The following is a 13,362-nucleotide window of genomic DNA, read 5'->3' on the forward strand; positions in this document are numbered from 1 at the left end:
GTCTAATTATCTCCGAGAAACTGATGTGAGTCTGGTAATTTTGAATGACGGTCATTTTCCCGGGATTGCCGGAACCCTTTATGGTGGTCAATGGGGCCAACGAGACAGGAGGAGTGGTTGCAACCAATCGATTTTTATATCTTCCGTATGATAGTTAGTTTGTGAAAAACGGTTCCGTCATCATCGAATAATCGATGTAACGCTGAAACCCAGGACTTCCGGAATTATCGATAGTGGGCAATATCCTCCAAGAATCTTTGATTGGCCATTAATGATCTAGATCTGCAAATCGTAGTAATTTGTTGTTTATTTCAAAAGGTTTTTAACCTCTCAGATGTTACAATTGTAACGGTTTAAATGGGAAATTCCCATGTGACCTTACTAGCGAACCTATAGCTCCGGAACCAATAGTCAGATCCGAGTAAAATTCAATAACTGTCAATGCGAGTATCATATCTTTCATTTGAAGTCAAGTTTGTAAAAATCGGTCAAGAATTCGCTGAGAAATAGGTGTAAAATTAACTTGGAGCATCAAGTACCGTCATAGGCGGCCAATGTTTGTCAAAGCTATTTCGATTGGTAATTAATGATCTAGACTTGCATATCCAAGTAAAGTTGCACACATTTTGATACGTATTGCATCCTTAGGACATTATGGTACACGGAACAAGAAATTGTTCCCAACATCGTGAATGAAGTGCCATGAATTCTGGAACAATCACGTTTTTACGTTTCGAAGACAGGACCTTCAACAAAAATCATGTATTTTATAATTATGTACAATTTTCCTTCAATAAAGCCTGCATAACGTTTTTATTGGCGGGGATATTTTTTTTAATTCGTTTATTTGGCACGGCTCAAGGCGTTAGCTTCACGGAGCCGTGGGTCTCTTATATATTTACTTGAAGTAAAAAATAAAAATAATAAGCAAATAATAAACTATTAATCTATCCGATCCCGGACACGTACCATTGCGCGCGGAGATCCGTTTTCGTGTCGGGAAAATGTTTGGACCCACGACCAGAGTTAAAAATAATCGAAGCTCTTTTTTGACGGCTGAAAATGAACCTGACGCGACTCGCGGTGAATAGAAAAAATATTCATTCAAATTTACATCCTTATTCATTCAGTTGAATATCGTAAAATATATTCATTTCACTAATTATCTCGGAAAATGTTTTCAAATGCCGGTAAAGCATATGAAACAACAATCATCATCGCTTACATTGTACCAGGGCCTACTTTGCTGCGTTTGATTTGTTGCTGCACGGTCGCTTTGTGTAATAATCGGTGACGAATGAAAATCTGCATGGATGAATGGGCGGTTTGCTCGTTTGACGTTTTCAGCTACGTCACTGAATATTGAAAATGAATGCGGCTAAATATGATCAATTTTCATTCAATGAATTTGAATATTTTCAACTCTGCCCACGACAACTGTCTCATGGGGGTTATTTATATCTCTGTCGTCTTCGCACATGCTCGGGTCATCATCGGGCTTACTGTCTTGATGCTCGCGATCAGGTGTTGTTCCTAACTTCTTTCCTTTTCGGGTCACGAGCGTGAACCCTCCGTCATTGTTAGTAGCTCCCTCATTGATGGTATTAGCTGTTGAGTTTGTGGTAATTGACGCGGCTTTTGCAGTTGTCATTATTGCTTGAACAGCAGCCACAAATTTGGCAACCGTTTGTGGCTCAGGGAATGATATTGGCGACTGAGTGTTGCCATTTCTTACTGTAGATGAACTTTTCTCAGCGGTTTCTGGACAGGGATGTCCGTAATGTGCCGTTTGTTCACAAAACTGGCACGTGTTAGTTTGTCCATGATATGTACATAGAGTTCGCTGTATAACGGTATCACCCCCTTCTGTTGTGTACTGCAGGGTAAGGTAGGAGGGAATGGGTTGGTCTACCCGCATTCTCACCACAAAAACACCATTTGAAATACCTGGAAAGTAGTTCCTCCACGTATCCTCCGTAATTGATTCCACTTCTCCGAAAAACGACATGAATCTTTTAATGGACACTTTGCAAGTACGTGGTGCCAAATCATGTAATTTAACTTCCACGTTTCCGTTATCCATATACACTGGGATCTTGATTTTTGCGGTGTCACAATCCAGAACGTGTTTCAAGTTGTTTTGCGAAATGAATCTTTTCGCCTGGGCGAATTTGTTGAACGTTAGCAGCGCCGCGTGCCTGACGTGCTCCAACTGGATGAAGCTGACTTCCGAAAACCGAAGCTGCATTTTCATCATCAGCAAATGTTGTACATCACCAATACATGGTATTATGCGGAAAGACCGGAAGTCAATGGCCACCGTGTTAGTCCAAAGAATCACATTTTGTTGGTGAGACTCAGTCATCTTGATAGATCACCACACAAGAATAATAGTAACGGTTCTCTTTGTTCTTCACACAATGCACACAAGAAAAAAGAAACTGATTGCGTTGACTTGGGTAGCAGCAGAGAGCACACTGGTATTGTGACTGATGCCTTGGTGGTTGAGAATTGCCGTGGAGATATTTATTTTTGTTTTGTGAACTTCTGCCATGGTTTCTGCCATTAGTAAACCGATTTTCTGTACGTGAATTAGCTCATAACTTTGTGAAGATTATTCATAAAATCAAAGGTTTACTTCTGATTTTATTCGTAGATTTAGGAACATTATTCAGTGTCCAACTATACAACGTGAACTGATTCATGATTTATTTCATCTTGAACATGATCTGGTTTTCGTGGTTGTGAATTAGTTCACAAAATCAAAACATGTTTTTTTCGTGAACTATTTCACGAAGCTCGAAACAACGAGACTATTCCTGCTTGTGAGAGTTCACAAAATCGTACAATATAATTCATGTATTCGTGGATTAGTTCATGATTCTTAGTATATTAATCACAACTCACACACTTAGAAAAAAATGAAAATTACATTTGACGTAAACAACATTGCGACGTGTTTTGCTGTCCAATAATGGAATTTTTCATGTTTTGACATGTGAAATAAAATATTGTGTCTCTTTTGATGTAGAACTTGGTTGAATGGAGATAGAGAGTTGTGTACAAAGCGCATTTTTACATGTTCTTGAATGTAAATTCAAGTGAATTGTAACGCTCATCTTATGTGCATCTTGCGAGGTGTAAATATTTTTAAGTGTGCACTATTCGTTTTTGTGAAATAGTTCACCAAATCATAAAATAATGTTCATGCATTTGTTAACTGGTTCATCATTCCTAGTGTAATATTCACGACTGATCGTGCTCGTGAAATAGTTCATAAAATCGGAAAATATTATTCATGTTTACGTGAACAGATTCATGGTTCCTAGCGAATTAGTAACGAAAGACCATTCGTGTTCGAGAAACTTTAAAAAAACATGACATCTTATTCATGGAAACGTGAATTGGTTTATGATTCCTAGTAGCCACGCCTGACCATGGGTACCCACGAAATAGTTCTCAAAGTCATAAAATATTGTTAATGTATTCGTGAACTGGTTCATGATTCCTAGTACATGATTCACAATCTATCTTGAGAATGTGATATTTAGAAGATATTCCTAATCGTTTTCAATTTCATGCAACTCTGCACATGATCCTGAAATTTTCACGTGAACCATTTCACAAAATTTGGAATTTTTCGTGAAATATCACATAGTTATGTCCAGTTTTTAGCGACTAGTAATAAGTGCGAGCAGCATGTATAAGAACACCATTAGTACCTCCAACATCGTTATTTATTTGATAAGGTTCACTGTGATGTCGTGACAGAAAACGAATAATTCGCTGAGCCCCAAAAGTACATTATAGGGCCACAAATCGTGTTCGTGATATAGTTCACAAAACAAGCTATCGTGAATCAGCCACACTTTTATGATCCAATTAATATTGTCACGTTACTCCCAGTAAAGAATCATATAGCTGAACACGAGTCACATTACTCCACGTGTCGAATTCTAAACTGAACTCAGGAAAAAATATCACGATAAAGTGCATACTGAAATCATGAACATAATAACGTAACTACAATATCAAAAATCGTGATTAAAATCCTAAAATCATGAACACAAATCACTACTTATGACTAAAATATCACGATAACGTGAATAGATATTAAGAAAATCGTGACTAAGATCCTGATATCACGAACATCATCACAATACTCTTTCAGAAAAATCCTTTAAAAAAATTCGTGAATAAAATAGCACGAGAATCTGAATATAAAATACGAAAATCGTGAAAAATCGGTCCTGAACTCATGAACATAGATCGCGTTAAACTGACAGATAAGTCCTATAGCAAATTCATGAATAATTGTCGTTTAAATGTCGGTTCCTTTAGTTGATTAACCTTATACAAACTAGTGTAACACCCAGTGGCGTAGCCAGAAATTTGGTTTGAAGGGGGTTTTGACGAAAATCTTAGATTTTTCAAAAATGTTGGCGGGTCTATTGATGACATTTAATCTGTAGGCCGCGATCGACTGGGTACTACCGTGTTCTGCAGTAATAGCGAAATGGGATGGTGTGAGCGGGCATGGGCGCTATAACCCTACCGTAGCAGAACTAAATACCTGTCGCAGGTGTCAGTTATGTTGGGTGACAGACTACGAGACAGGTTAGGTCAAGTTCAACGAGTGGCTCAAAAAACACCACTTTACTAACAAAAGCATGAGCTGAAAACTCGCAACTTCGAAACCGTAGCATTGGAGGAGCTTTGATAGATAAGGCAGAAGGTGTGGAAATGCGGGGATCGAGCGACGGCATAAGAGCTGGGCAAAATGCGCCAACGCGTGATCAAGTGGTAGACGATCAGCGATAGGATATGTGTAGTGTGGATCAAAGGCCATTTCCTCGACTAGAGTATTATCAATGTGCATTGACCTCACGAAGCCGAGAAAGATGCATTTTATGCGCAGCTGGAGCATGTCTATGATAGCTGCCTATGGCGGAATGTTAAACTCGTCATCGGTGACAGAAACATCCTGATAGGCCGGGGGCATTGTATAAACCGGTTATCGCACAGGATAGTCTGCACACCTTATAAGGTGTACACATTATTTGTGCAGAAATCTCACGATTGATAAGTATATTATGACGAACACCTAAATAGCGAAGCAGTAGCCGACAAGAGTATTGCAAGAATCAGCTTGTAGACGCGCGCAGTCGACGACAGATTCCGGATCTACCTAAGATTCATGAAAAAATAGGACGGTTGAACCGCTGGCAATGATCAACTGTCAAGTGAGCTACTCAAACACAGAGTACAGGAATTGACTAGAGCACTCCACTGGGTGCTTTTGAAGATCTGGAAGGAGAAGATTTTACCGAAGTATAGGATGTAGGGAGTAGTATGCCCCATCTATACAAATTGTGTTAAGCGGGATTTTTGCAACTAATTACCGATTAATCACATTACTGAACTGCCCTTATATGCAAAGGTGACGTAAACGCCATCCAGTATATTTTTCAGTATATATACGAAAAAGTTAAATTTGACCAAGGTGGCGTTGAAGTCACTTTTACATACTAGGATAGTAAAGTCATCTACAAGGTGTTCTCCCAAATTCTTTGTTGCCGCCTATAACCGTTAGTAAGGGAATTCGTAGTGAAATATGGCCTATAATGCACAAATACGGGTTGCATTCATATCTTCAACCAAGCTACTTGCAATAACATTCTTGAAAATGTTGCTGAAGACACTAAGCCTCGAACTAAATTTGATTGGAATTTGTAATGCATCCAACTGGAAAAATTAATCAATAAAATTATGCTGCTAAAGTGCTAAATACTAAACCTCCAAAAGCTGAGGGTTTCCAAATTATGGAATCTTGTCGCCATTCAATTCGATACCCAAATGTACATCATAAATAGCGAAAAACGTGAAAAATTTTAATTTTTAATATTACCAATTTTAGCTAGTGGCACTTTATATAAATGCACATAAAAACCGATTTTGACCTGTTAGAGACAAGCATAAAACGCCATTTTTCATCAGTTTCTATGTAGGCGTTTTCATTGAGCTATTTTGCTTGATATTTACATGATTTATCAACTATAGGATCCTCACTAAAATATTAGTTACAAGATCCCATTATCACAATTTACAAAAAAGTCCCCATAACGCTTAAAACATTAGGTTCTCAATGTAATGAACAGATAATAAACTTCCAAAATTATTATTTGAATATTAAACAAACTAGTCAGCATCAAACTTTTTTTCTTCAATTCAAATATTTTGGTTTGGAGGGGGTTTTAACCCCCAAAACCCCCCCTTGGCTACGCCACTGGTAACACCAAATTATGAACAAGAATCATAACAAAAACTAAACATATCCTGGGAACAACCACAGTAATCCAACCAAATATTGGAATGTAACGTCATGTATATTTTGGGCGCGAACTTTTGAACATACAAACAGTTCCATGAATACGAACTTTATCGTTTTTAATTTTAGGAACTTGGTGACGATTTACGTAAAACGTGATTTTTGTGCATGAATTAATGAACGGATTTTTTCCGGTTTGGTAACAGATTGTTGACAATTTGTTGTGCGACTGCACTCTTCAACTCGTAGCTCCGGAACCGGAAGTACATGTAATGAAAAATTTAATATCAGCTGATAGGAAGGGTGTACCATTCATTTGAGACTAAGTTTGTGCAAATTGATCCGGCCATCTTCGAGAAACAGAGGAGATATTTTTTTTTGAGTCGAATGGTATATGAGACTCGGTTAACTGGGTTTGTTTAGAATGATTGCGTCCTTTTCTATATGCGAAAGGCAAAACATGCTTTATTCTTGAATAGCAATTTTTAGCTACTTACGAAAACCCCTTGACAATTCTGCCCTTGCTCTTTATAGATGCCAATGCAAAAAATAAATGAAATTCAGTACCATGGATTGGCGTTCGTACGTTTATCTGAATTAAAAAGCTCCAACAGGGTCGTAATGCCTATTATTTGATCTAATCCTTGACCCATCCTTTTTCGACAAATCAAATTATAAACAAAATGGTGGGCATTTTTATTCTATTCTATTCAATTCTAACCCTTACACAGCCAGTATTGAAAAGCATCCTGGAAAACACTGCAGTTAGTCTGTAGCGTTTTTCTTGTCAATATTAATATTTGAATCATATTTTCATATGTCGCAAATATTAAAACGGCCAGGCTTATTGTGCAGAGTTGGGTTTGAAGATGTTTCAAAATTAGACGGTAATTAAATTATTCTTTTAGTGAATAATTTAATTAACGAATTGTTTTGAATCCTAAAGGAGGAACAAACGAGGACAACCGTACCGACCGTTTCAGTTTGAAGGGGATATAATAAATCGTTGGGAGTGACTTGGCTAAGGCGGTTAATGTCACTCCTTTGGTCCTTTGGAATGGGACAGAGGTAATTACTCCTTGCCCTGGCAAATAAGCCTAGGTTAAAGCGCCTGTACTCGCTCTCATAAACAAAATGGTGGGAATTTGAACAAAAAAATGTTTTTCTTCTTCAAAGAATCGTTCTTGATTGCATAAAAAAATAAAGCTAGGCCAAATATTAGATAAATGAAGAAGCTTTTAAATGTTAAAAAGTAAGGAGATTTCCTGAGCGGTTCTTGAGATATGGATAGTACCGAATTTGAAGGCATGGTTTCAAGAAAAACTCGCCCAAAGTATTCACAAGAGTTTAACCCAAAGTGAGGCTTAGTGGGTGGATTTAAATGTATTCCTAAAATGTTGATATTTCAATATATGCAAATAGAAAGGAACCGATTTTTTTAGGGAAGGAGAACTCCTATGTTCCTTTGTGCCCTATACTGACGACTTTACCTGAAATAGTAAGCAAAATTTTATTATTTCACATCGCTTTCGAAAGATTTTCTAAAATTTGGGTTTTGCTTCATTTCTATAAATCATGCATACTATTTAATTTAATACATAATTGATGCACATATTTCCGTCTGATTAGTTCAAACATGGTGTAATTCTGTTCACTACAATGCAAGTTACTAGCATTCAAAAACTCTACCTGCTGTTTCTACCGAAATTTTGAAAAGGCGGGTCGTAGTCACAATTACATTTTTCAAATGGGTGATGCAAATTTGTAATAACTTGAAAATAAAACACTTAACAAATTTTGGCTTATTTCTTACCTAAAAATTAACGAAGAGACGATTTTCTTCATCGCCATGTACTAGCACTTTTCACATAACCACATCATAATCTAGCGATATTTTTTTTGCTGAATAGTATTGGGCACGTGTCTCTATGTTATCATCCTGTGACTGCCAAAGCATTTCATTAGTTTCTGAATGCTATTTGAATTTTCAAATAATCAATTTCATAACAAAGAGTAGTGCATTTTACGCCTTGAGCTACAAACTAGTATATGTATCTAATTCCTGGACACACACGCATACTGCTAATGCAACGGATATTATTTTTACAGAAACGACAGCTCTTCCGAGAACAAGTACTACCACATGCCGGCGGCAAGATCCCGGATTCGGCCTTCCACACCGACCGGTTAGCGTTGAACCAACTCCAGAAGGAGGGCTTTGCCGTTCCGGATGGAGTGTTGCTGGAGCAGAGACGCTACCAGGTTTATCATCATCCGTACCGAACAGTACGGCCTACATTTATGGTGGCTCAAACCACCGACGGTCGATATACGTCACACGGAGGACAGAACGAGATCGGTGCCGTGGACAGCACCTATTCCATTCCGATGCCGTGGGAGAAAGATCCGTACCAGAAACATACGGCCAAGTACTACCACAGACTTCCGCTAGCAGTGCCAGTGTTCAAGGAACTTCGAATACCGCAGCATTCGGTATTCAATTTTGACTATAGTCATCTTAAAAGTAAGCTACAACCAGTATTGACAAAGCGACCCATTACGGTCCATCCCGCAGCACCCGTTGTGACCGGGTATACTCCTCCCGTGAGTCTGTTCCATAATAATCACAGTCCAATGCCGAGTTTGTCGTCGCCGCAAAGCTTTGTCAGTTACCACGCAGGTAAGCCTAAAAAAAGTTATGTTCCCATCAGGCTAGACGTCTGATTGTCTGGTGGATTGCCTATCGTTAGGCGATTTGAATATTTATTTCTGTTTTCTCTTCTGCCTTCAGCGCTGGGTAACCTCCTGAGTTACCAACCAGCTTTCGCGTATAGTAACGGCTGGAGTCCGCCAAGCGTCTTTCATCCGGATCCCGACTTTTTGTCCCACGTGAGTTCAATTAACATCGAATTAAAAGCTTTCGTCAATCAGCCAGAAAACGTAATTAACGATCTCATTTGCGTTCGCTGAGCTAACCTCTCGAGTCAAGTTGTTCCAAATCGCCAATTTAATAATTCCCGTCGACTCAAACTTTGCCATTTCGCTTTAAAACCCTGTAAACCATTATTTTGTTAATCTTCTTCTATCTGTTTTTTTTTCTTTTGTACTTTTTCGCCGGCACAAAACAGCCACTTAGCAGTTTCGAGGACTTTTACGGCGATCCTAGTGGCAAACAACGCTATTACCGAAACGTGAACCACCACCATCACGAGCAGCAGCAGAGTGGTTCGACTGGAACGACGAGGGGTGAGATACGCCAGTCTCGGGCCAGCAGCACCGGCAGCTTCGAGCAGCAACAGCAGACTGTTCCCAAAGGACGAAAGTCGTCGCCATTGTTATCAGCAGTAAGAGGAGTAGGAGCAACATCATCTTTAGTGTCTTCCACGCGGACATCCACTTGAAGAGATGCTCGTTAGTTTGAGCTACCTTCTACAGCTTTAGATCGCGTTTTTTTGGCTGGTCGGTCGGTGGCCTCTATATTTGTGAATGCCTTTTCCGCCCACCTCTGCTCTATTTGCTACCATTCGTAGCTGCGTTTGTGCGTTTTTTTTTATTTAATCCGCGACTGTATATAATCCTCTGATGGTCAAAGCTTGGGTCGGTTGGAGGAAGAGGAAGTGGGTAGAGGGTCATTAGAGTGTGCGCTTGCAGACCAAAAGTTTAATCCCCTAGGAGCGTAATCGCAACCGTTTTGCCTCTAATCCCAGTTTGCTATAAAATCATCCCTTTTTATCGCAGTTTTTTGTTGAGGCTTTCAAGGCTGATGTGAAGGGCAAGCGCTAGGCGAAACAAGAACCTCCGGACGAGTTTCGGACAGTTTAGTTTTGTTTTATGACTTGAAAACTCGCTGCTTGATATTTTGAACAGGTTGATGAGTTTTTTCTTGGATGGGTTTGTTTTAGGGAGGGAACTTAACGGTATCTTTGATAACGGAATACTAGCAGACCGGGATCTGCCCATTTTGGGTAGGCTTGTTTCGCGATAAGAATTATGGGGGAGCTCATGTTTGTAATGGTGAGTTTCCTCTTTTACTTTTCGAGAACAAGCAATCTGTTGTGATGTAAATGCCATAATCTGGAAAATTTTAACCTTCGACGTAGCAAACACTAGGTGAGAGGTGACGGCTAAGTTCCCCATGGAAAGTGCAAATTTTTTGTAAAGACGAGTATATCATTAAAATATTATTTTTTGAGTAAGCTATTAAATATTTCAGTTTTGTTCATTTAAAATAGATTTAGAGAATGCCTTATAATCCCTGACTCCTCCACATATGAGCTAAATTATAATTTTACATTATGAGTTTAAAGCCAATTATACCGTAATTTGTTGAAAAATGCTTGAATTGTCTTCAAAAACTTTAACAGTACACTACACATAACTAATAAAATTAAGTGCTTATGGATCATTGATGACAAAAAAGTATCAAATTTATTTCTTATTATTTAAACTCAATAAGTAATAATCATCACTCAATCATCACGCTTTAATAATCGAACCCTGAAATCGATCCCTTAAATCTTCGTTGCAATTCCGTGCAAACATAACACGTACTTGCATTTCAATTAAGCTTTCGTCCAACTTTTGTTTCTGTTCTAATGCGAACATTGTACGATTCCGAACTTTCCCCCGGCACAGCAACTTTAGCCAACCTTCACCAGGCAGCCTCCCACAGCTGTTTGTTTGCGAAATTGGCTCTGACGTTAAATACAAGAACAATGTTTTCTCACCAGGTTGCTAGTAGTAGCTATCGATTCTAGCCGGGGACAGTGGTGGAGTGCTGTACGCTTCAGTAGGATGATCACGACCTAGGACAAGCCACACGTGTTCCGACCGACTGCGGCTGGTGTGGTCATGATGGGCATAGTGCCAGATGTGAAGGGGATTTCGGCATGATTCAAGGATGGGCCGCGTGTTAACTTAGGCGAAGGTGCAAGTGCAAGGCGAACCAACGAAAATAAGGTAATTTGATTAGTGTAGGTCAAGGTCAGGGCCGCCGAAAGGGGAGGGGGAACGGGGTGTTTCTCCCCGGAGTGTTGGAGGGGGCCCGGACTTTGTGCACATGATTCTGTCAAATATTATTTCAATAACAATTTATTGAGTTTCAATATTAGTATGATTTAATTATTATAGCTTGCCTTAATACTAAATTGCAGCATATTGGAAAACAAATATATAATTTTCTCAATTAGAAGATCAAACATTCCATGGTATTGTTGGAGAAATATTTTGAGATTTTTTTTTGATTTCGTAAGAATTTTGTAAGTGGGATAAATGTTGTTGTTGGGATGTTTTTCTCTAAAAGCAGGTTTTTTAGTTTGTAGAAATTATGACAGCGTCGTAAGTGGTTTTATGGACTATAACAAAATGAAGGTATTGTAACTGATAATACCAAATTGAACTGTGGTCAAAGGTTTGTCCTGGCAAAAACAGTAGTTACCAGATATTGTATAATTTCTATCATAAAGTTAATCGTAAGTTTATGTACAACATGAAAGACTAATCAACAGAAAAATTTGAAATTTAAAACTCAAAAACGATTTTAACGCACGGCGGGCAAATGACATAAGATCTTTTTTGCAAATTGTGTTTTTATATTTAATTTATGTTTCATATTTAATTATCTCATTGATTTTGACTGACTATTTAGAAAAAATCTTAAGTGTTTTGAGATCCGAGCTCTCGAAATTGATTTTGATACGTATTTAACTAAATAATTCAAACTTTGCGATCTCTGGATGGGTTTAAAAAATAGTGGTTTATTTTCCTTCTTAAACTATGCGGTTAAAACAGAATCATTAGTTCAATTGTTATTTTTATCATTTCGGGACGATATGAGACTTCTATTTCTACTCATTTGAATCCATCATAACTGCTAAATTAATAATAAAAGAATCTACAAAAAAGAAGAAGAAAATTCAAGAAATCAAAGAAAGAATGCACGTGGAAAACGATCCCTAGTATTTTTTGTGTCTACTTGTATAATATTATTTAAATACGAGAACCCGAAAGCTTTTTTTCATTTTTAGCTAACTTTCTCAATTTTAACCTTTATAAGGCGGTGGCAACTATATTACTATCGTTTCGTTCATAACACAGGAATATGAAGTGAGAAGTGCTCCGATGTTATGAAATATACTTGTTAGGAGTCTGGTAACTCTCCTTATTACTTTTTTTTGAGATGCAGATTGGTGATTTCTTTTTTTGGATAAACATACAGCGATTTCCTTTTGGACCATAAAATTAGCTCGATTTTATAAAAAAAAACTCTAGACCCTATAAGTTTGTTATGAATTTTTTTAAAAACAACTATTTTTAATCCGAAAATTTGGTTCATGAGTAGAAAAAATTGCAATTGATCCAGCTCGATTTGTTTTTATATTTGCACCAATCTTGTTGGCAATACATCAAACATTACGAAGACTGACGTTTTCTAACGAGCGGTAGCAAGTATATTTTCAAAACAGTTTTCATTACGAAATAAATGTAAATATATTCTAAACTAAGTGAAAAACCGTGTTTTCATTAATATAACATTCATTAATAGCTCTAAACTCTGGGCCTTATAAAAGGGTTAAATATTTTTTTTTTCTATTTTTACTATTTTTCTCTTTTCTATTGTTTCATATTTGCTTTTTCGTTTCTTTTTCCAGTTCATGCAGGTTTCTTATTCGATATATTTTCTCCATTTATTCTTAGTTTTTTGCTCTATATGTTCCTATTTCCTATTTTTACCATTTTTGCTTCCTTTCTAAAATTTTTCCCATTTTATTCAATTCGATTCATCTTTGCATGTTTTTTTTCTATTTATCCATCATTTAATTGTTTCTTTTTTATTCTTTTGTTCAATTGATTTTATTAAATTTACTTAATTTATTTTACTTGTACATTCCGTTATTTTTTGTACTTTTTCATATTTTCCAATAAACCCATTTTAGTATTTCTCTATCCACCCTTTTCAGAGCATTTTCCTTGCTTAGCCTGAATTTTATGTTTTCTATTTTGTTAGATTTTCATTTAAACATTTTGCTCATTCT

The 13,362-nt window shown here is 37.4% G+C and overlaps 1 protein-coding gene across 1 annotated transcript in view; it reads left to right on the forward strand.

Moving 5' to 3' along the window:
• Positions 1–13,362, forward strand: part of LOC131681083 (uncharacterized) — a 187,697-nt gene that overhangs the window by 121,825 nt on the left and 52,510 nt on the right. Inside the window, exons 3-5 of the mRNA XM_058961790.1 lie at positions 8,438–9,008; positions 9,120–9,217; positions 9,457–9,717. Of these exons, the coding sequence (XP_058817773.1) occupies positions 8,438–9,008; positions 9,120–9,217; positions 9,457–9,717 (930 nt within the window). The remainder of the gene's footprint in view (positions 1–8,437; positions 9,009–9,119; positions 9,218–9,456; positions 9,718–13,362) is intronic.

This window comes from Topomyia yanbarensis, chromosome 2 (assembly GCF_030247195.1).
Source record: "Topomyia yanbarensis strain Yona2022 chromosome 2, ASM3024719v1, whole genome shotgun sequence".
Classification (NCBI taxonomy): domain Eukaryota; kingdom Metazoa; phylum Arthropoda; class Insecta; order Diptera; family Culicidae; genus Topomyia; species Topomyia yanbarensis.